This window comes from Alexandromys fortis, unplaced genomic scaffold (genome assembly GCF_014885135.2).
Source record: "Alexandromys fortis isolate MF-2015 unplaced genomic scaffold, M_Fortis_MF-2015_v1.1 scaffold_36, whole genome shotgun sequence".
In the NCBI taxonomy this organism is placed as follows: Eukaryota; Metazoa; Chordata; class Mammalia; order Rodentia; family Cricetidae; genus Alexandromys; species Alexandromys fortis.
Window position 1 is genome coordinate 6,055,360 of NW_026067915.1, and position 23,753 is coordinate 6,079,112.

At 43.9% G+C, this 23,753-nt stretch overlaps 1 protein-coding gene across 1 annotated transcript in view; it reads right to left on the reverse strand.

Moving 5' to 3' along the window:
- Nek11 (NIMA related kinase 11) overlaps nucleotides 1–23,753 on the reverse strand; it is a 203,760-nt gene that overhangs the window by 35,096 nt on the left and 144,911 nt on the right. The window contains exons 13-14 of the mRNA XM_050139439.1: nucleotides 23,090–23,256; nucleotides 7,678–7,738 (exon numbers count right to left, since the gene is read on the reverse strand). Of these exons, the coding sequence (XP_049995396.1) occupies nucleotides 7,678–7,738; nucleotides 23,090–23,256 (228 nt within the window). The remainder of the gene's footprint in view (nucleotides 1–7,677; nucleotides 7,739–23,089; nucleotides 23,257–23,753) is intronic.

The window sequence follows — 23,753 nt, forward strand, 5'->3', positions numbered from 1 at the left end:
GCACACTGCTAGGTGTGTCTGGCGTGGCGTTTCCAGAAAGGACCAATAAGGGAGAGAACGAGGACACCCAGGGTGAGCAGCACCTTCCATCAGGCTGGGAACCCGGGCGGAATGAATGGAAACGTCTATCAGCCAGCACAGACACACTCCACTCTTCCTGAACAAGAGTGTCTACTGCTGCTGCTCTCCCAAGTGCAGACTGCAGCTTCTCCAGCCTTTCCATGCAGGTTCCCAGCAACAGCTCCCCAGGGTGCTTGCAGGGTGCAATGTCACCACCCCACATCCCCTATTCCGAGACCTCTGGTTTCTTCGACTGCAAAACTATTGCGTTCTTGGTGAACAGCCACTGTTCAGTTCACCTATCCAGCCTCTAATCCTGTAAATCAATCCAATAAGCCCATGCATATATGCATGCATGTATATATGTATGCGTGTGAATGTAAGGATGTGTGTACAGATGAATGTGCGTGTATACATACATATGTATGTGTGTGAATGTAAGGTTATGTGTACATATGTATGTATGTGTGTCTGTTTTCTATTTGTTTCATGCTTCTAGAAGACCCTAATGCATAGTACTTCTAAATAACTGGATACATTTGTTTTACTGGCTGAACCACAAGTGATCTCAAGAAAAAGAAATTGGTATGGTAAATTACTACTAGAAAGAAGAGCTTATTATTCTCCCTTGAGAGCCTGTAGCTTCCACAGCTCAAATGGCCAGGTTAACCTGCTGACTCACAAGGATAGCTGTGAGTCAGTAATTGCCACGGTCGGATGACCCAGATACTGGATCACCTCTGGGCTGAGACAATGCCATGCAATCTGCATTCCTACATGCTCTCCTAAGCTGGATGCTGTGAAAATCCAGTCTCAGCCGAGCACTGAGCAGGGCAGGCCCCGGGCACAGGCCTTTGGTCCTGTTGGCAGGCACTCCATGCTGGGCATGCCCCTGCCCCTGCTGGAGTCCCCTAGGTGAGTGAGAACACAGCACAGCCACCCACTTCACTGAGTGTCCATCTGCTATTACTGTGCGAAGCACCTGCTCCCTCTGCAGTCGGCAGCAGGGAAGGCAAACTATCGGCTACCTAGCACCACAGTCCTAGGTTTCTGCAGACGTCAGAAGAGGACAGGCTGTCATAAACACTGCAAGGCGTCTCTGAGTCCGCCTACCTACATTCTAGGACTTTTAAGTTCTTTGTTGACTACAACAAAAGTCTTTGCTATAGCAAATGTTTCACAGTTTTGGCTTCATGCTGTTCCCTGTGATCTAGGGAAGGAAGACATTATTTCTTCAGGAATAGATGACGCTGATTCAGCAAGATGACTCAAAGGATGAAGGTGCTTACTGTCGCACAAGCCCAGAGACCTGAGTTTGATCCTCAGAACCCAGGTAAAGATGAAGGGAAAAGAACTGTCCACAGAATTACCGTTGGGCCTCCACGTGTGCTCTGTGGCAGGCTCCCACCCACATGACAGCAATAGACACATTTTAAAGGCTAAACATTATCTACCTAAATGTCCCATCATAATCACAGGTTTGGTGATCCTGGCAAGAGAACGAAAAGGAGTGTGTTCCGATCTCGGCAAAGGCTGCCTGAGCTGTCTAGATAGGGGCCATGCTTCCTCCACTGCTCTGTGGCATTGCAGTGAATTGTGATGAAGTTCACAAGCATTCGCAGGACATACATTTCAACTGGGGGAAGTTTTTTTTTTTTTAAAGTAACTGCACTTGAGAAAATGGCCACCGACTATGCTTGGGCCGTGACTCGTTTTTCCGCCTTCTCTTCCTCTGTCTTAATCCCACTCAGAATCACCCAATCTCCAGGTCACAGATAAGAATTGCTTTCCTTTCCTCACTGAAAATTCATCCTCCATGTCTAAAGAAAAACTGGCATTCCTTGTTTTTTTTTTTTTTTTTAAAAAAAAAAAAAGACCGACTGGGTGCTCTCTGGTTTTCTGGCCACTTACTGGTGTCCCATGTAAGAAGAGGACCTACTGGGTACTCTCTTGTATTGTTGTATGGTTTGTATTGTTCCAAATTGCCCCACATCTAGTGCATTATACAATCCTTGGACGTGCTAGACTCCCCGATGTTTGGTTTTGAGAATTAAGCAGAGATGCAGTGCAGGCTCCAAGGAAGACTTGTGTACCTTACATGAGGAGATGTCAGAAAAATGAGCCTGTGGCTGTACTCCAGACCCATGTTTGAGGTTCTCAGCGTGACTCTAGTACATGCTCCAGTGTGGGAATTACCAATCTTATCAGCCCGTGATGCTATAATGGAGAGTTACCAATTGAACTTGGAGTCAGAAGGGGCACCTTCTCATTCAGGACCTCTGAAACCTACACAAACGTTGGCTCCCTTACCAAGCCAGTCACTGGTGATACAGAAAGGGAAATCTGCTAACTCTGCTCTGAGCCACTTTCCTCCCCAGGTCGTTTTAGTCAGTGTTTTACACAACGGCAGAGACACACCATAAGCAAACACAAGGAGGCTGCCAGGGATGCGAGGCATTTTAGGCAGCAAGCATCAGCAGTTTGTTTGTGGTCCACTCTGAAATGCTTCACGACCTCTCTCGGCAGACGCTAGAGCACTCTAATGCACGAGCATCCAGCTTTGATGAACTTGTTCAGTCTTGCAATTAGAGAACTTGGAAGTGGGCTATTAGAACTTCATAGATTATGTGACTTTTCTTTGACAATCTAACATAAGCCAAAGGTTTAGGTGAAACTCTAAGTTTGAGGTTTGCTTGGTCTACATAGCAAGTTCCAGGACAACCAGGGCTACAAAGAGAGACCCTGTCTCAAACAAACAAACAAACAAACAAACATTTAAGTTTGCTATTGTCTTCGTAATCAAGGTGTCCAAATGTCTAAATCCAGGCTTAAGAGTAGGTTCATTAATTTTCTGAGAAATCACCATATTGATTTTCAAAGCAGCTGTACCAGCTTACACTCCCACCAGCAATGCAGAAGTGTTCCCTTTACCCCACAACCTCTCCAGCATAAGCTGTCATCAGTGTTTTTGATCTTGGCCATTCTTGCAGGTGTAAGATGAAATCTCAGAGTTGTTTTGATTTGCATTTCTCTGATGACTAAGGATTTTGAACATTTCATTAAGTGTCTTTCAGCCATTTTAGATAATCCAGACCCAGAAATATAATATGTACTCACTCATAAGTGACTTTTAAACATAAAGAAAAACCAGCCTACAGTTCATAACCCCAGAGAACCTAGGCAACCAAGAGGACCCTAAGAGAGACATGCATGGATCTACTTAGGAAGGAGAAAAAGACAAGATCTCCTGAGTAAATTGGGAGTGTGGGGGTCATGGAAGAGTATGGGAGGGGAGAGGGGAGGAAGGAAGGGAAGCAGTGAAAAACAAACAAAAGAGAGAGTAGGTTCACTAGAGGAAAAAACAGAGTTGGTCTCTACTTTCCAATGCTGGGATGATTATGGTGATGATTTTAATTGTACATATCTATGTAAATTACTATAGTTGTTATGGCAAATATTATGGAAGTACCTCAAAAAACTATTTATGATCCAGCTATTTCACTTCTGGGTGTATAGCCAAAGAAAATACAATCTGTGTATCAAAGGGATACCTGCATGCTCATGTTTATTCCCATATTCATTTTAAAAGTGATATGAGGCTGGAGAGATGGCCTTACAGTTTAGAGCACTGGCTACTCTGGCAGAGGACCAGGGTTTGATTCCTGGCACCCACATGGCTGCTCACACCATCCCTAAATCTAGTTCTGAGAGATCTGGCACCCTTTCTGGCCTCGGTGGGTATTAGGCACACACACAGAATACAGACATATATGCAGGCCAAACATTCATATACATAAAATAATTTACAAAGTTAAAAGTCAACTTGTGTACATTCATGTACACAGTGCTTTTTAAAGTCAAAATTAACAATTTGAAGAAAGAAAAGTTTTCTAACTGACCTATGAGCTCCAGTCCCCCAAATCAACTACATTTGACATCTTTGGTTTGTATTATTTGCTCTTTTTTCTAGTTCACATACTTACAGACCATATTTTAGTTTTCTTTTTTTACCCTATCTATGAGCCTTCTACTCTCCACTGGGGAATCTGAATTTTCCTTTTCCTTCCTGTCTTTGTCCATTTTTCTCTCCCTGTTCCTTTCTTTCCCTCCTCCCTTCTCTTTTCTCTACCTTGCCAATAAAGTTAGACCACAATTTTTGAAATTCAAATCTTTAAATCTTTATGATCAAATCAATGCCACACCTGCAATGTGTGGAGGTTACATTTCCTTTCTAAGTTCCTGTTTTTGCTTTTCCTGTAGTTAGTAATTGCCGTGGTGCTTTTACATTGATTTGTTTCCTGGTTGCTTCTCTCTAATCCATCCCTAAACTTTCTAAGGGGGCTCTAATCCATCTCCAAACTCCTGCGATAGCCAGATCCGTGATTTTTGTCAGTTCCACATCTCGTTGGCAAATGTGCAGTCAGCCTCGAAGTCCTCTGGCCCCGCCCAGTCTGAATGGATTGCTTTCCAGGCCTGCTGCTCAGCTGTCACCCAGAGACCTTGCTTTACTATCACTGCCTGAAGCCTTATATTCTTTTGTGTTGACCCCCCCCCATTACCTGATGGAGGTGGGTCTTGTATCTTATCTGTTGCTTTCATTGGTTAATAATAAAGAAACTGCCTCGGCCCTCATAGGACAGAAAATTAGGTAGGTGGAGTAAACAGAAGAGAATGCTGGGAAAAAGAAGCTGAGTCAGAGAGTCGCCATGGTTCTCCCACTCCAGACAGACGCAGGTTAAGATCCTCCCTGGTAAGCCATCTTGTGGGCTACACAGAATATTAGAAATGGGTTAGAACAATATGTAAGAGCTAGCCAATAAGAAACTGGAACAAGCCGGGCCAGGCAGTGTTTTAAAAAAATACAGTTTCCGTGTAATTATTTCGGGGCATAAGCTAGCCATGCGGGCGGCCGGGTGCCGGGGACACAGCCCCGCCGCTCCTATTTCAACAATTACCCGTAGCCCCTGTCTTATTCTCTCTTGATCAACTGCTATATTTTCATATAGCGTGATTTATAGAAACTTTCTAAGAAAAGTCATGAGACATAGATATTCTGAGACATACTTTTGAAGTTGTATGTTTGAAAGTGGCTCGAGTCCTCTTTCATGCTTGATGGTGGTGGTTTGAATAGTTGTTTTTTTTTTTAAGATCTATACTTGACTAGTGGCTAGTTCAGATTTTATTATCTTCTAGCCTCCAGTATTATTGAAAAAAGTAAGAAACCATTATTTTTCCTGATACTTTATACCTGATCTGCCTTATTCTCTCTATCAATTTCTTCTTTTCTGCTCTCCCTGAAATTTCTTTAATTAGATTCTAAATCAGTTCGATTGATTTCTTCTTATTGCTTATTTTATTCTGGAAATTATTCTTAATTCTAGTGACTTTTCCTTCTTTCTCTTGAATTATAATTTTAATAGCTTTTTATTATTGCATAGATATTCCTTTTGTTTCTGTAAGAGTCTCTTACAGCTTTTAGGAATCTAGTGATAGGAGAATTTTCCTTCCATCCTTTGTTTCCTGAGGCTTTTGTGTGTTTTTGTTTTGACTTTTCTCCTGTTTGTTAGATATGAGGAACATTACATATGTGTGACATGAGGAACATACATATTCCGCCCAGCCATTCAAGTCTAAGTGTTAAACTCACAGGCCATGTTAAGCCTTTCCTGTAAATTTGGTATGATCAGCTGACAAGCCTGCTCTTGGCCATGGAGTTGGGAAGACATCAACGTCATAAGAACCTTAGTCCAGTAAGAGCTGAGTGTAGTGCTGTCCTCTGAATGGATCCGTGCGGCTCTGCTGGTGTTTGGAAGGGGCTAGCATGAAGCGGTGTTTCGGGTTTTTACTACCAACACCGAGTTCCCTTCTGTTTTCATCACATCTGTTATGTGGGTAAATGAGGATGTCTTCCGTGTCCCTCAATCCAGAGCGTCTGTCACTTAGTGCCCCCATAAAATCTAGTCCTTGGTGTCCTCCTTTCCTGGCAGGGTGAGTGGAGAGGAAAGGACCTGGAGTCCGTTGTTCTTTGTTCACACTGTCGGACAACCCTTCCCCCCCCTCCTGCTCTCAGAGTAACTGATGCTTAAGTTCCCAGTCTTCCTGAGGGTCTACAGACCACACTAAAGGTGTATCCCCCGCTCCTCTCTCCCACACATATTGGGAGCTTAGCTTTCAGAGTTCCTTGCTTTCTAAATCAGCCACCATTCATCCATTTGCTTTCTAGCTTTTCGAATTCACTACTATATTTCTCCTACTCTTTTTTTTCCTGTAGGTTTACGTCAGCTTTATCTCTTGACTGTCACTTTAATAGGGCTCCAGGCAGAGACCAATATGTATTATTCTTACACACTTCCCATGCTCATTTCTATAAAAATTATACTGTCTAGAAATGAAATTAGATGCTACTTTTTGTGGGGGGGGGTCTGTCTTTTTCAAGACACAATTTCAGGTAAAACACCAGTTTGTAACACTGGTAAGAGTAAAAGCATTTTGGTTAGAGCTGGTAAGCTATCGAGGCTTACATCGGATTACTCCTAAAATAATTGAAAATGCTGGCTAGGGGCCTCTTCTTCACCAGGAACAGTATGAGTTTCTGGAAAAACACAGGACAAATGCAGTTGCTGACCCGCACTGCTCACCCCTGCTGGAGAGGTCTGCCTTGACCATTTCACATCTAATTGAGGTACAGAGGGAAAATGACCTGGCCAAGGGACACCTTCCCAGTCTGCTAGGCCATGCCCAGGACGAGGTGCCCTTAACGAGTATGTGCAGGAAATCAGATCACAGGGTGACAGCCAGGAGGGAAAGTCAAAGAGCTGCTGGAACTATGGGTTGTGGTGGAGATGTGGAAAAACAGCTCCTAACAGACAGTGGCGACCGTCTGTCTCCCCTACAGGAAAATGCTATCCACCGCTGGTCTCTATAGTCTTGCCATCTCCTTTGAAGGGATTGCTTTTGTTTTTATAATTAACTTTCCTACAACATTCACTCAAACGTGAAAGAAAAAAACCCAGTCATTTTCATCTAGGATCTTGAAGAACTCTGAAAAATCTATTGTCGAAAGCTGAAAGTTATCACAGCTGGGCTTTTTGGATTAAAAAACAGAAGAAGAAGAAGCAAAAAAAAAAAATAGGGTTTTATCATTGAAGCACAGCAATCCCATTTCTAGAGACTGACAACACTAAAGACATTTCAGCTTTGTTTCTCAGACCAAATCTCTTTCAATAACTGACTGACCTTCAGAGCAACAGGCCTTTCAACTTCACTAAGCGTAATCTGCTTTGGCAGGACCAGCTGGACAGGGCGATTCCTTTTCCAGGGACTCTAAACCTATTATGCACTGCCAGGCTACCATTTTGATCATAAAGGACTACCAAGTGTCATTCACTTCATCCTTGGAGACTGAAAGTCACTTGTGTTAATAATAAAGGTTTCTTCCTAGAGTGTCCTGGCTGTTACGCCAGACCCTTCAAGGTCTGTCACCCTCAGCCTCCTCCTCTGTAGAATGCAGAATGGGATCAGAACACCTGTGAGGGTCCCACAAAGCTTTTGACTTCTTGGCTATGCAGTAGAAGTAGAAAGACCACTACAGCTTGGAATCTGAAGCTGCTTACTTACCTAGAGAGGTGCAACCCAGGACATTTTCCAAACACCCAACCAGGGCTTCAATATCACTGTCCTGTCAATGCAAGAAGAATGATTAATGTCAGAGGCATATTTATGCTACGTTTAGGCACATCACATGTATAGAATCATTTGCAAAATTATTTTACAAGGCGGCTTTATTTTTTAAAAAAAGCTATCAGTCTCTCTCTCTCTCTCTCTCTCTCTCTCTCTCTCTCTCTCTCACACACACACACACACACACACACACACCTCTGTACCTGTGTAAATGTATGTTTACCAATCTGTAGATGCCCTGTTTGTTCTCTCTGATGGGAAGGATGGAAACCAGCACTGTCAACAGGGGGCCTTAGTGTGTTTGGTTTGGTTTTGGGGGTGCAAGGCAAGTGCTCTACACAGAGCTCATCCCCAAACCTTACAAGTGGTTTCACCCCAAATCCAAGTACATGAGAGCTCTGAATTCATCTTTTGCTCTGTGCTTTCCAAATTCTCCATAATAATAAAATATGATTTTAGTCTTCAAATATTCTAAATGTTATAAAAATAAAAACCAAGACTTTATTCATCAATAGTGAAGCAGGAATCTAGGGAAGATTTTTTTTCTACATCTTTGGAACTCTGTGACCTTCAAGGAGTCATAAATCAAATAATTATCCTCCTCATTTACCTCAGTCCTCAAGGAAAGCCAGTTATCTCCCATGAGGGTTGGGGAGATTTTGAAACTGTACTAGATAACAAATATTGTCTTTGGTGCAAAACAATCTGTTCTCCAGCCAGCAGGCTTCAAATAATACACAACAGCATCCTAACAAGCTTGGAAAATGGGACCTCTTAATGATTTTCAGGTTCATGGCCACACCGAGGGTGGCTGATCATTTATGGATCACCTGCTTCATTTCAAGTCAAGCAAACACTTCACATTGCAGAAACTGCCTGTGGGCCTAGGAGAAGCCACAAAAGGGTGGCTACTCTACCACACCCCATGGGGCTGCTGGATTTCCTCTTCTAACATTCTCTCAAGTGTGGGCAGCCACTTGTTATGTATGTTGCAAAACTTAGCACTATCTCATGCTCAGAACATATAGAAAAGGCAATAATGAGGAGGGCTTGCCTGGTTAGTGCTGGCCAGTGAGGTCAAATACCAAACAAAGATCTTTGGTGACTAGTCCAGGAATAGGGAGGGGGGATAGGTACCAGGCACTGAAATCAAAGAAGGCCAACAGACTCTTCCTTCTGTACCATCGGGGGACAACCTTGAGTCATAGACTCTGCAGAGTGGCATCCTCCACTAGAGGGGGCATCCTCCACTAGAGGGGGCATCCTCCACTAGAGGGGGCATCCTCCACTAGAGGGGGCATCATCTGCATATCCTGCTGATACCAACCAAGGAAACCCAATAAAGTCACTGGTTTGGTGGAAGTGAATTTTGATTTGTCATTGTGACCTTAGAAGGAGGGCGCTGACATTTGCCTAGTCTCTCTCAAGGAGAAAAATCTTGCAATAGATGCCAAGTGTACTTCTTTTTCCCTAATATAATACTTTTACTAATTATTTGGGAATTTCCTACAATGCACCCTGATTACATTTGCTTCCCATTCTTCCCAGGTCTACCCTCCCATTCTTGTGACCCCCACCCCCCGCCCAAAAGAAAACTGTATCAATTACAATTTGTGTTTCCTAAACACTCAGAGGAACACAGTCAAGCTCCCAGTGTCTAGCACCTTAAAGAAAACCGAATCTCTCCCATCCCCTCCCCAAATCTGCCAGAAGCCATCAACTGTGAAGAGTTACACTTCGGCATCTTTATCTCAATTTTTAAGGACTCTCTCCAGAAAAAAAAAGAAGCAGTCCTTTCAAGTGTAGCTTGTGTAGTTAACTCAAACTTCCTCTGTTTTAAAAAAACAGACAATTCACAAAATCAGCACCTGCATTTTTGTAATAAATGAAAATTAGGGAACAGCAAAGAACTCACCCCTACAATTCAAGAAATTATCACTTATTTGAACATAAGTGGTTCTGGAAGAAGCACAAGAAGGGAATGCCAAGGCTTCCCGTGGGTGTCTCCTGTGGGCACACAGGCAGAGACGTGGCCACAGAGAACTCTGTCAGGCTTCTGCAGTGTGGAGATGGCTGTTGATGAAGATTTTACATTCCTTCTGTTTCACCATTTATTGTTGGTAGATTTAAGTAGCCCGAGAGAACAAATGCATCTCAGTAGGTGACAAATTACATAGCCACTAGCCTTTAGTCGTGGAGGCCAAGTGCCTGGAAGACAGATTTTCTAATGCTCTGGAAGTGGCAAAAGTGACTCCTTTTAAAGGGAATTTGTATGCTCTTCAAGTCTACATTTCAGGAGCCACTGCCCTCTCCATAAACAGGAAGTGCCTTCGCAGCATGAAGGACACCCCCCACCAAAAGGCTCAATTCTGAAAAACTGCCCCACACATTCAAGTACAAAACCAAGTGCACAGATTTTCTATATCTACTACTCAGATACGCCACAGAAGGTTTGATCTGCCTCCCTACAGCTGTGTGGCCCACAGCCACTGTAACCCACTGTAGCCAGGAAAGCCTACAGCTGTCATGTAAACCTCAGCAGATGAGGGCCAGCTTTCGAAGAGAGAAGACTTTCCAGACAGTTTAGGACATCAGTTCTATCAAAGTAAGGTCCATTTGGGATGACCATGTTACACCATATCTGTGTGTGGAGTCATCTTAGATGTTCCCAGATCTAATAGTCTCATAATGGAGCTTCAAGTTTCCATGGCTACAGTGGGTTATAGTGACTGGACCAGCAGCTGTAGGGAGGCGGGTTGAACCTTATGCAGAGTACTTGAGTAGCAGATAGATATACTTCTTGCTTCAAGGAACTTATGTCTTTGGCATTAATGTTTCTTGCTTTGGGGTTCACTCTAGGGATGACTCTCTGCTCTCAGTTCTAGTAGCATCAAGGCCAGCCACTCAGATCCTGTGACCATCAGAGCCTGAACCCTCTGCTGTGCCAGGCATGGGCTTGCTGTGGCCTCAGATAAAAATTATTTATCATCAACTCAATTCGTAAAATTCTCCCCAACTGCTACTTCCTGTTCAACAACATGAACCAGAATTTATCAAGATATCTAAAAAGAATATGTCTCAGGGATTTTTTAAAAAGAGGTGTGAGAATGTCCTATATATTACATACTATATCTGGGAGATGAATAATGCTCACATGCATATTGGAAGTTCCAACACTTCTTCTAGAAAATAAAGGAAGAAAAGAAAAGAAAGATCAAATTTACTTATCACTTTCCCAGATCTAACTGTCTAGGAACATAGACCACCATGTGAAAGTCCTGGGAACATTGAGGAATTCTCTCACAGACAACTATATTAACACCTTAGATTATATTTTGCAGAATTCCCAGTTGAAATCAGTAAACTGATTTCTATGAATTCTACAAGCTACTAGGCGATATTATCGAGAGAGAGAGAGAGAGAGAGAGAGAGAGAGAGAGAGAGAGAGAGAGAATTTTATGTGATGACGGTGAGTCCCAAGATCTGTAAGATGAGTCTTCAAAATTAGAAACACAGGAAACTAATGTGCAGTTTCAGCAAAAAAGGCAGAAAAACATTCTAATTGAAAGGCAAAATATATTCTTTGTTACTTGAGGGAAGGCTGCCTTTGTTCTATTTAGGCTTTCAGCTAATTGTTTAAGGTCCACCCATAACTAGAGAGGGTAACATGATTATTTCAACTGCTCAATTAAATGTTAATCTCATCCAAAATACTTCTTCAGAAACACCCACACTAATGTTTGCCCAACTATCTAGGCACTCTGTGGTTCAGTCAAATTGACACATAAATTAACATTCACATATTCTTTTCTTCTTCATTAAATATAATTTCAGTGTATTTAATAATTCAAAGTTGTATTCATGAGGAATCTAATATGGACCCTAGCAAATATTTTTTAACAATCAAGACTTGGGAATTTCATCATCTCTTTTGTCTACAAGAACAAAATGCTAACCTTTACTTTTAATATAATCCATGTATTGTGTGGGGGGGTGTGTGGCACATATGCATGCATGTGTGGTATGAGGCACATGTGAATGTGTGTGTGTGTATGTGTGTGTGTGTGTGTGGTGAGTGGCACATGTTCGTGAGTGTGTGTGTGCTTGGGGTTGGGGAGATGGCTAACTAGATAAAGAGTTTGTCATGTAAGTGTGAGAACTTGCTGTCAAACTCCCAGAATCGATGTAAGGCTGGACACAGGAGTGTGTGTCCACTACAATTCCAGTACTCCCACAGCAAGATGGAAGGCACAGGCAAGAGAATGCTTGGAAGCTTGCAGGCCAGACAGCCTTTCATGCACAGGGGCAAACAATGAAAACAGAAATCCTGTCCCAAAAGAGGTGGAAGGCAGGGACCAACCCTCAAGATTACCTCTGACCTCCATATCAGCACTGTGGCACAGGTGCACCTACATTCATATACACAAATATGCAAGAAGTGTGCACATCCCTGCACACACACATATAAATATTTATATATACATATTAGCACGTACACACACACACAGAGTGAGAGTTTCTATATATGGTAGGGGGCTTATATCTATATAATGTACATTGTCACCCTGAATATTGATATTATATGCTATATAATACTATATATTAATATTATAAAATATTTAATATTTAAATAATTTATGATATATTTCAAATGATAGCAAAGACTTCTTTTGTTACTGTTGCTATTCAAGAAATATTTGAAAGGCTTGCTTTGTAAAATGTGGTGTTAGAGGCATGTGGCAAATTATAAAACTGATCACATTTTCCCTGAAGCATTCTGGGTCAATCACCATAGCATTGTGAAACCTGTACACACCGGAAATGAAAAGTTCAGACTGAACACTGGCTTTGAATCAGTACTTGGCTAATTCTTTAAAACCTCTTTTTGGTGGATTTTTAAAAAGATGTGTACTCCTGAGCATTTCAATCAATTTTCTCATCAGTTTATTGTTGATACAACAGAGCATTCAGATTTCTGAAAAGCACAAAATCCCCTTCAATAGGGTGGTCTTTCTGATGAAAAAAAATAGTTTCTAACACAGGAATATTTTTCTTCAAGCATTACCGTTGGAATATAGCCCTCCAAAGACACTATGGACAAGTTTCCTAAGAATATTCACACGCAGAGCCCAAAAGCACACACAGGAATTAAAATACAGCCACCAAAAGAGATGAAGTTGTGTCCATAGCTACCTGACACCATACAGCTCACCTTTTGTTCTGCTCAGTCGCATTACCTATTTGTTTGAAACAGAGTCTCACTCCGTAGCTCAGGGTGTCTGCAACTCACCAGGCAGACCTCTGGAGGGCTGGGGTTACAGGCATAGTGCTGTGGGAACTCCTTCAGCCAATAGCGTTTAAGATACCAGTCCACTTGGGCATGGACGTTTGTACTATAAATGCAGACGTAAAGCTTGTGCAGCCTCTCTCTCTCTCTCTCTCTCTCTCTCTCTCTCTCTCTCTCTCTCTCTCAGCTGCTGGATTTGGTTCCTGTACCCTTCTTATGCAGAGGACTGCTGATCTATAAGTCTACCCCTAAATAAAGAACCCTTCATTATACTCAATTCTGAGCTAGTGTGGGACTACTTTATCACATTCATCTATAGTATAAGCCTATTACTTAGAGGTAAGCCCCAAATACAGCCATTTGTGCATACTTTAAGCATCGTTTTAGTCAAATTTACAATTGAACATAGACAAGATGCAGTTTTGAAATGATGATCTAACAATAATAGAATAATCTCACTATATCAATAGTCCTTCTAATATATATACCTTTAGTTTCTAGGTTCTAGTTGACACTTGCGGCTACATGTAACTAGCAATGCATGCACTAAGCCTGAGCAAATATCTTTCCTACATGACTTTTTAAGCATTCACACAGTGCCTTCTTTCTCAAGAAATCATGCCCTCTCTGTCACTTTCTGGCTAGAACTGGATATTGTTTGTAAACCATCTCTGGGAGGTGAAATGCGTGAGCAAGACTGCAATGGACTGGTTCTCCTACAAACTATAAGAAAAGGGTGAGCATCGGCACAACGCTGGACTTAGGACAAAAAATATCAAGACTTAGAGAGACATGGACTCTGAAGCCAGCCTGCTGGAGTTTAAATCCCACCTTGCCATTATCAGTTTATATTTTGAGCAGATTATTTAGTGTATTCATGCCTCCATTCCCCTATCTGCAAAAGGGGTTGTGAGAAGACTCAGATGCTCTAAAGCCCATAGGCCCATACCTGGTGTACATGGACTATGTGTTTGCTAAAAGGCTCAAAACCATCATTGCAACATCCAGAAGAGATCACAGCCGAGATTTCTGCTCAAACCAGTGGGGTGGATGAGGGCAACCGAAGATATGTCATTCCAAACCAGTCTGTTGCGCAAGCTGTTGCTTACCCAAGACACTCCATTCAAGCTACAATTGAACCTCGGTGAGAACTGTGAAGGGATGATGGAAAAGAGGCTTTGCCACACCTATTATAGGACAAAGCAGTATGAACCCACTCATAGGTGAACCCAGGACCAAAGGTTTGTGTGATCATGTCTCATGTACTCAGTATGTGGATGAAGATGCAGAAGAAGCAACATAAGAAGGTGGGCGTATGAGCCTAGGATGCTCTGCCTCCCCTCTTCCATCTTCCCCAAAGAAGACTCCTCTCGCTAAATGGATAAAAAGAAAACTCACCTGTAGGCTGGTTAACATTCATGTCGTTAAGAAGAATATTGAGCAAGTTTGAAACTTAGGAGTCAGAAATGATAAACTAAGGGGAAGAATCTATTTTAAAAATTAGGGAACTAAAAACAATAAATGCATTCCTTGATGAAACTGAATATATGGGTGAATAAGAGAGAGATCTAGGCATTGACTTCTGTAAAATGATAACTATATATAGTATTCTATCTTGTGCCAACTAAAGGGGGAATATTCAAGTGAATGAATGAACAGAACCCAGCTGCCATAAGAATTTAGTTTAGGATGAGGATTTCTTGGGCAGACTCCAATGGCCCCTCGGAGGTTGTGTATCTATCTTTAGATGCTCTCAAGAGCCTCCTGGGGGGTTACTGCGCTTACTTATCCTTTACCTGGAGGCAGTGAAAACCCAACCATCTGTCTACATGCAGCCTCCTCTACACTCAAGGCTAGTGGGCTATGCCAACTAACTCCCAAAGGCATAGCAATCCTGGGGAGGCTTGCAGCTTGTAGCTGCACACACGCACATGCGCACACACAAAACTTCACAGTTACAGAAGTGTCTTATATATTCCAGTTGCTAAAAGGGGTGTGTAGAGGCCTTTGTGGTATGCCCATGTTCTTCATCTGTTAACAACTCCAAGCAAGTTCAGCTCTGTAGATCTACACACAAAACAGATAGACCCTCCATGATGGCTCCACTGCAGGGAGACCCTGGCATGTTGTCATACTCAGTGATCCTTGGTGCCAGTGGACCAAGAGTTTAAAGAATTGGTTTCTTTTACTTGTTAACTGTCCACTTAGAGTTTATCCCACCCAGGGAAACCAATCCACAGTCGTTTTTTCTAAGCCAAGTCCATTCTGGACCCACCTCTTCCAGAGAGATCACGTCTTCCCAACTCTACAACATTCTGACTGGCCAGCTGCCACCAGGAAGCAGCAGGACAGATGTGGCTCACAATTATAAATGCTGTCACCCAGCCCCAGTTCCTGATCCCCTCTTCAGGGCAGTATTGAATCAGAGCTGCTTTCAGGGAGACAAGCTCGGCAGAGATGGAGGCACACAGATCTCAGGTGTGCAATAGTGACTTCTCAAGAATGGATAAGCCTGCACAGACACTAGCCAAAATGAAGATACTCCCGAGCCCTCACACAGTCCTTCTGACATCCTTCCAGTTTGCCCTGCAACGCTGTCATTATTTCTGTCACCACGGGTTTCTCTCTCCTCCTCTCTGCCTCTCCTTTCTGCCTTCCCTTTCCTGCCCTTCCTTTATTTCCTCCACAAAAGCCCCCCCTTTTGTACTGGTGGTTTTGCTCACACTAGGCACATATTCAAACCCTAAGCTATGCCAGGCTCAGTTTTGACACATCTCAAGGCTTTCAGTTACTCTTCACTGAATTAGCCTCTCACTTACAATCTACTCTCTTCCTCCAGAGTTCAGGAGCCCTTAGTGGTACAAGCTATGGCCTCCTCATCACCTGGGGCTTCAGACATATGGGTTGCTCTCTCTGGCATATGCTCCTACTCCCTTTCCTTGTCTCAAGGGGTAGGCACACTTTCATCTCCTGAGAGTTCTCCTTGACTCTTCTTAGCAGCCCTCTGCACAACACCCAACACCATTTTCCCTTTAAGCTATGCTCCTTTGTCTCACTTGTTTTATTTCTGTGTTTATTTTATTTATTTCCTGGCTGTCTGCACAACTGGATTCTACCCTGTGGGTATTCGTCCATGTATTTGTCATTCGTGCATACATCCCCCCAATATCTACTGTGAATTTACTCGGTGACAAATATTCTTAAAAGGTGCAGTGAGTACAATACTTACCTTCTATCTCCCTAGAGTATGGACACAGACCTTAAGTAAAGGAACTAGCAAATAGTAGTGACTCGGATGTTGAAAAGACTCTAGAGAAAAAGAAAGCAGGAGGACTGAAGAGTGAATGCTCCGGCTAGTGAGGGGGACTTGATTTAATGTAGCAGAGCCTCTACCGTAAGATGACACATAGCAAAGACCTGAAGACACATGGCTCTAATATTTCTAATGCATCTTGTAGGAAGGACATAACAGGCTGCTAAAGACACACACATGTCTGGTATTCTCCAAGAAGGAGGCAAATGTGATTGCATTGGCACACTGGTGGGCCCTCAGGGACAGTAGATGGGGGACCACAGTAAGGTGATGGTGATGAGGGTGGAGGTGGGGGGGGGAGAGCCTCTGTATAGACTCCGAGTGAGAGGCAAGGATACAAAGAAGAAGAAGGAGAGGGAGGGGAAGGGGAGGAAGAGACAGAGAGAGAGAGAGAGAGAGAGAGAGAGAGAGAGAGAGAGAGAGAGAGAGCTTCACAAGAGCTTCCAGCTGAAGTTACAAGGGTAGAGATACTAAGCTGTGATCACACGGTGTGCCACGAAGGAAAAGCCCATAGATTTTGCTGATAGACTGGATATGAGGGTGAGCGGAAGGAGGTGAGTGGAGCTTGACTCAGGAGGGGCTGCAGAGGGACCGAGGAGCTCACGTTCAGACATGCTGATTTCAGGATATCTATGAGCAGTCTTGGCTACATGACTAGGCACACAAGTCCAGGCTTCTAGGAAGACAGGCTGGTGACTGGAAGACCTATCAAGCACAGCACATCACAGATAGTACTAAGCACATGAGGCTGAAATGTGCACAGGGCAGGGCTGTCTGTTGGCTCTCTTCCACACACCCTCTACCTCTGCCACCGAGGATGTGATATGTAGGTGGACACACAATTAATAATCCACCTATTGTCTTTTCAGTCAGCTGTATTACTAAGCCATTGTCTACTGTTCTGCAAATCGTATCCACAATAGTCCTAAGTCACAGAAGAAACCTAAACGACATGGTGGCGCCTCTTTCTGCATACTCAAATTGCCTTGTGGACCTTAGCTGGGTCTCACTAGCAACTAGGCCCTTGCTCCAACCATAACTCACGGGAAGACAGAGGGTGCTGCTACCCAGAGCCAGGGCACTTCTGTGGAGCTGCTGTGGAATTAGGAGGCTGAGATCAGAGTTCCTAGCTCAATGGTGGGGTTGCCTTCTTCCCTAGTGTACTTGGTGGCAAGTACACAGAGCCACATCTTCTAAACTCCAAGTGCTGGCTCCCACAACACTAAATACCGCCTCTAAATTCAAAGCTGCTAACATGTGGCTGTCGCGGGCCCACATTTCGGGCTAAAGTCCTCTTTTTCCCTGCATTATTAAAGCCCTCTAGCTGTAGGTGCCTCCTATGAAGGCCCTGGGTCCCTGCAAGTCAGGGCTTATGGGTTGCTTCAGAGTCTTGAAGACATTCACGATATCCAATCACAGAACTCAGGAGACATGGACTGCAGTTTGGAAACGTAATGGGTGAGAAGAAGAAACAACCAAGTGGGGCTGATGGACTGATGGCGTGAAATCGACCCAAGACAGAGGGATAGATTTTTCCAGGAGCAGCTGGGACCTGACTCCCCCTGCTGCACCCCATTCCTGGAGGTTCAGTGGTGTGGAAGAGGGACCTCCAGCCAGTCCCTCTGCCTGGTCTTTAACAGCTTAGTCTCTTTACCCAACACATGCCAAACAGTCTAGGAAGACAGGCCAGCAATCAAGGGAGTTATTGGGCCCAAAAGAGAAAGACTTTCCAACCCCAAAAGGAAGTCCTGTGACGCACGGTTATTTTTGGCAGATGAATAATCTCAAGGCCAGTTCTAGATGAATCCTCATTTAAACTCCACAGAGCATGCAGCAACTTGGTCCTGTATTTGATCCAGGATTTGAAGTCATTACACCACTACCCATTTTCATGCATTTTGGTGCTGTCTTTAGGTCCTAAGCATCTCTTTTCCTTCTTGTTTACTAACTTCCCTAGTAATCCCCCAGCTCTAGAAACAGCCTTTCCCAGTGAGGTCTGGGGATCTCAGAGTGGCCAGCAGTGAGCTACACTTTGTACTGGATGAGGAACACGGGATGGAAAAGGAGAAGAACCATGGCATCAAGGCTAGACCAGGAAAAGAGCAGAAACTGGGGCATCCAAGTCACTCCTGTGAACAACAGTCGCTGAGGCTACAGAAACCAGTCACCCTGCAGGAACGGCACACCAAAACGGACCAGTCACCCTGCAGGAACCGACCACCAAGCTGCTTGAACAACAGTCACTGAGGCTATAAAGGCCGGTCACCACACAGGAATGGCACACCAAGCTGGAAGTATACCTTACACTTTAGTGGGTTTGCCTGTTACTGGGAAAGAAATAGCTCAACTGCCTGCAATTGCACGACAGGCCTCTTAGAAATGAGTGACTTCTAATGTCAATGCAGGACAAAACATGTTGCCTCCTGTGCATGCAGTTTACTAAATTAGGTCATTATTGGAATGATTTTAAAATAGAAGGCAGAGCAGTGTCCCTACAGAGGCTCAAAGTTATAGCATCGTCTATTTGAAAATTCACACGGGAAAATAATTTTGCATCCCTTATCAGGAGAGAGTTGGGGCTTGTTTACTTTTCACAGGTCTGCACTTTCCTAGAACTGGCATAAGGTCAGCCTTGTATATAGCTCGGCAATTCTATAGAGTAAAGTGGGCCTTGGCTGCCTTTCCACTATTGCCTCAACCTGTCGTTTCTGCAACTACGGCTGCACAGAAGAGAGCCTGTGGAAACAGTGGCCCGCTTGCAATAGGGCATCTTAGCTAAAACCCAGCAAGCCTCAGTTTCCTTGTGAGCTTCCTTACACCCCAGTCACAGAAAGATCAAGATCAGGATTCATCAGAGGGGTCAAAGGACACGGAACTCTAACCGGGAGCTTCCAGTCAATGAGGACTCAGAGCGGGTGCTAAAGCTGGGCCATTCCTGCCCAGCACAGGACTCTTGCAACCATGCCAACAGCAGCTTTATCCTGTGTGGCCTACCAGCCTTTCCAAAAACTGTATAACCAATCCATGCTTCTCTCCTTCCCTCCCTTCCTCTTTTCTTTCCTGTCTTCATCTCTTCTTCCCTCGGAGATGTCTCATAACCCGAGGATCTCCCCACCCACTCCGCAGGGATATCCCTTGCATCTCTTACCCTGCCCCATCGTCTCTCCCAGAAGACCTGCACTAGCCCAGAATATAAAGTACTGACCCATCAAAAGGCCACCCCAGGAACGTGAGCTGTGACCACTGTAGTAAGTATGAGCTGACCGAAGCACTGGCTCTCCCTACAGTAGAAGCTGTGACAACAACCTCAGGACAGCCTGGCCCCAGTGTCCTCAGAGGACCCTCAGGACAGCCTGGCCCCAGTGTCCTCAGAGGACCCTCAGGACAGCCTGGCCCCAGTGTCCTCAGAGGACCCTCTGGTCTTACCAGCACTACAGCATATCTGCTTTTCCTAGGGCTACTGCTTGCTGGAGAATGTCAAATCCAGAACAACGGGAGAACTTCCATATTGGCTGGAAAGGCAGACCTCTGCAACCCCTCACCTCAGGAAGCAAACACGAGGGGCCTGAGGAGCCTTTTAAGGGAACTTCACTGAGAGCCTTTGTTACAGTCTTTCCCGAGAGAGCTGTGGGTCACTTCTATCGAGTGCTTTGCCAGTGTCCTTGATCATTTGCTAGTCTTGGAGAGGGATGACAGTCCAGGCAGTAAGGGACATGCAGAATTAATGACAACATGCACCAGTCTGCAGCCCTAAGGCTTGTCTCTGAGAAACATGGGTTACTGCTCAGTGACAGGTCCCACGGCTGCCATAGAGAACCTTTTGTGACGGCAGCTGTAAACCCCACTCTCGTGGGAGCTAAGAACATGGTTCCAATCTGGTGACCCAGACGTCACATCGGAGCCATCAGCACAATAATGGCTCGTGATAAAGGCATTATTGATACTTTGCTGAGCACAGTAGAGAGACAACAGTAATTGGGCGTTTCATTCAACTGCTTTGAAGGCAATGCTGCTTAAAGAGGCTGGCTCAGAGAACTTCACAACGAAGCCCGGGGCTGGTGTCTTTCAGAAATCACTTTCTCCGTCAAAGCAGGAAAGAGGAATCAGCTTGGATCTGGTTATGCACACAGAGTCCATGGGTGTATTGCTACTTCAGCAGACCCTCGCATGTTCAGGAGTCAGGAGGAATGTTGGGAAGAAAAGAAGCGATTCCAGAGACAGTCACAAGCTTCACGCACTTCACAAAGCCAACAGTGACTGGGGTACCACCACTGAACTCAGAAGAGCAACTTGTGTATTGTTGACACAAGGATCCTACAAGAATGGGAGGGTGCCCAGCAAGCCACACCCACCACCTCTGGAGGAATAGAAACCATATCAAACGAATACCAGATTAAACTACAGCTGTGATTATCTGTCCCTATCACAGACTACCCTACCATAACCCCCACTTCCATCTCTGTCAGACCATGCTAATCTGCCTTGCAGAGTAGGGAAGACATTGGCCTGAGGCTGACCACTCAGACTCGGAAACACAGCATGGATCCCTCCCAGCTGTGCCACTGTGGCTGAGATACTTTTCTCCAGATACTCAGTTTCTTCACCTGAAACTGGGAGTAAGACAACATGACTCTGAGGGACAAAATACCACGCATGTGAAGTGTCTTTGCATCTTATCACAACAGACTTAAAATCAATCACAATTGGTCATGTAACATGTGGCAGATACACACCCCAAAGAGCAAAATCCCGGCCCTTATATTTACCATCTACACTGAGAAAGAAGAAAGAATTTAAAAAAAAATATATTGCAGCTGTAACATCACTTTCACATTAAAGACTTTGGGCAGTGCATTTTAAAAAGCAAGATAACTAATTTTTATAATAATGGCTAGATTACTATGTATTTATTAAGTATGTAAGTAAGATGTGAATCAGGATCTGATGTGATAATTAAGTCTGATCTGGGCATGACTGGAAATGCTTTAAGCTGATCTCTCCATCCACCCTTCTATGACGAGGAGCCACTTTTCTCCCATTGTACAGATTAGCACACTGAAGCACAGTGAAGTTCAGTAATGTGTACAAGGTAACAACATCCCATAGAAGTAGGAAGGCCTACACTTATTTAAGGGCAATCTGACTTCCCATGAAACACTGTAATAAAAGCTAGCCAGAGATGGTGCGTCTGGGGCTGGCAAAGTTCTGTTTCTTGACTCGGCTGGTATTTGTAACAGATTTTATTTATGTGTGTTTCTGAATTGGCTTTGGTATACTTAGATCTATTTTAAATGATAATATTGGTAAGTCAGAGTTCCTTGTTTGATGATCTGAGCAAGGACTGGGCATGTCTTTGTCACGTGTTCCACCCACAGGCATGGGGTGAAGTTAATGCAGTATTATCACAATATTTGTTTCGACTCTTTGTAGTGATGATGCAAAAGCAAATGGAAATTATATTTTTAACTTGCGGTAATAAGTACATTTTCCCCAGAGTCCCCCAGGGAGAAAGAGGAATGTGTGTAAGGAATAGACTTATCGCAGCATTTGGAACCCCACCTCTCTTCTGCCCTGCATTTGGAACCCCACCTCTCTTCTGCCCTGCATTTTTGCTAACGATTATCTGTCCCTCTCCTAATATTTGTTGTTTATATTCTCCCATACTTTCTCTTTGTCTTAACTTTTTTCTTTGTTTGACTCTACTTTTTAAAATAATTTGCTTATTTTTATTTTATATGTGTGAATTTTTGCCTGCATATTGGAGCTGGGAACTAAACCTAGGTCCTCTGCAACAGTAGCAAGCACTCTTAATCATTAAACCATCTCTTCAGTGCCAGCTTGGGTCTACTCTTACACCCTCCTGGTTGCCTTCTCTCTCCCTCACCTGGTCTATAGAACTTGAGAGACATTTCTTATGGATTTTGCTTAAGATTATGGTAGACTGCTTAGTGTTTATTCAGAATGTCTCTGTGGTTGGCCATGGTGGCACATTCCTAAAATCCCAGCACTCAGGAAGTCAGTCAGAAAGTTGAAGGTTCAATCCCAGGCTTGAAACAGTGAGAAACTGTTTCAACAATAAAAAAGTTGAATGACTTGTGTACAACTTCCTTTCCACTCCAGAAATCAAAAGAAAAAGGCACAAGCCAGCGTCATTTCTTAGCCTATCACAAACACTAGCTCAGGCTTTCTAATTACCACTGCAGCATCTATACAGAGAGAGCCAATGATGTACCAAACGATGGTCCCTTGGAGGCTGCATTGCAAGAAGCTAAAAAGAACATTCTCCAGTTTCAGAATCTTCAAGTCTTAACTCCTAGATGGAATCTATCTTGATACATTTGTATTTGCACTGAATTTGTAAACGGGCCTAAAAACATGATTACAGGCAGGAAAGTGATAAAATACCCACTATGCCTGTGAAAGCGACACCTCAGCACTTAGTGGACCACTGTATAGAGGAGTTCCTCAGTGGGCAGACTCTGTAGCGCGTGTCACACAGCCTGTCCTCCTGCAGTGAGTCCGCTAGCCGTTTCCCTCCCGACGGAGTGCAATCAGAGTCTGCTCACTTCATGGAGTCTACCCGCCTGCCCCCTGAAAGTAAAGACTTCTTACACGGAGCCATTATGGAGTTCCTAGTACTCCTGGGCTCCCTGATACCAACTCCAGGTTCACACTTCCTCTGCTCTTTCTTAGCACAAGTCCAGTCAGCACCCCGGACAGCGACAAATCCTTATGAGAGCAGGAGGTACCTGTTGGTTTGTTCTGTAAGCAGGTGGGGCTTCTTTGTCGGTCATTTCTCCCTCTGCTTCTGAGAACACCATTTCTTCCTCCTGCTCCTCACTCTCCTCAGAACAGGAATCAAATGCATCAGCATAATACTCTTCAGCAACAAGCGGGTCTTCTGGGATCCCTGAAACTGAGAATAAGCAGCAATTGCTGTCATCGGAGTCATAACGGGGTAAGCTGGGAGCCTTGTGTATCCTCGGAGACTAGTGCTGACAAAGCTTCCTTGGAGCACGGTGCTGACTCTTAGCTTCCTGAAAGTGTTTGCTGGATATAGTCAGCACTTGGCAAAATTAAACCAGTAGAAAGAGGGACACTAACCTTTGAAGTTAAGAGAACAGAAGCATGGGACAAGAGTAAATAATCGTCTTTTTACATGAGCCCTTATTAAAAATGAAGGGAGTCAGGGGAAAAATAAAGATAGACACCACAGCAAGGCCTTGTTATGCAACACACAAGACTTTGTGGCTGAAAGAACGGGAAGGAAAGTGTGTTAATATTCTTCTGGAAATTTCTTTTAAGAAAGAAAAGAAGGAAGGAAAGAAGGAAGGAGGGAAGGGAATGTCAGTAATGAGACAAAGTAAGATGGGTAGGATATTTAACAATGACATTTGGCCAAACTGAGGAAGA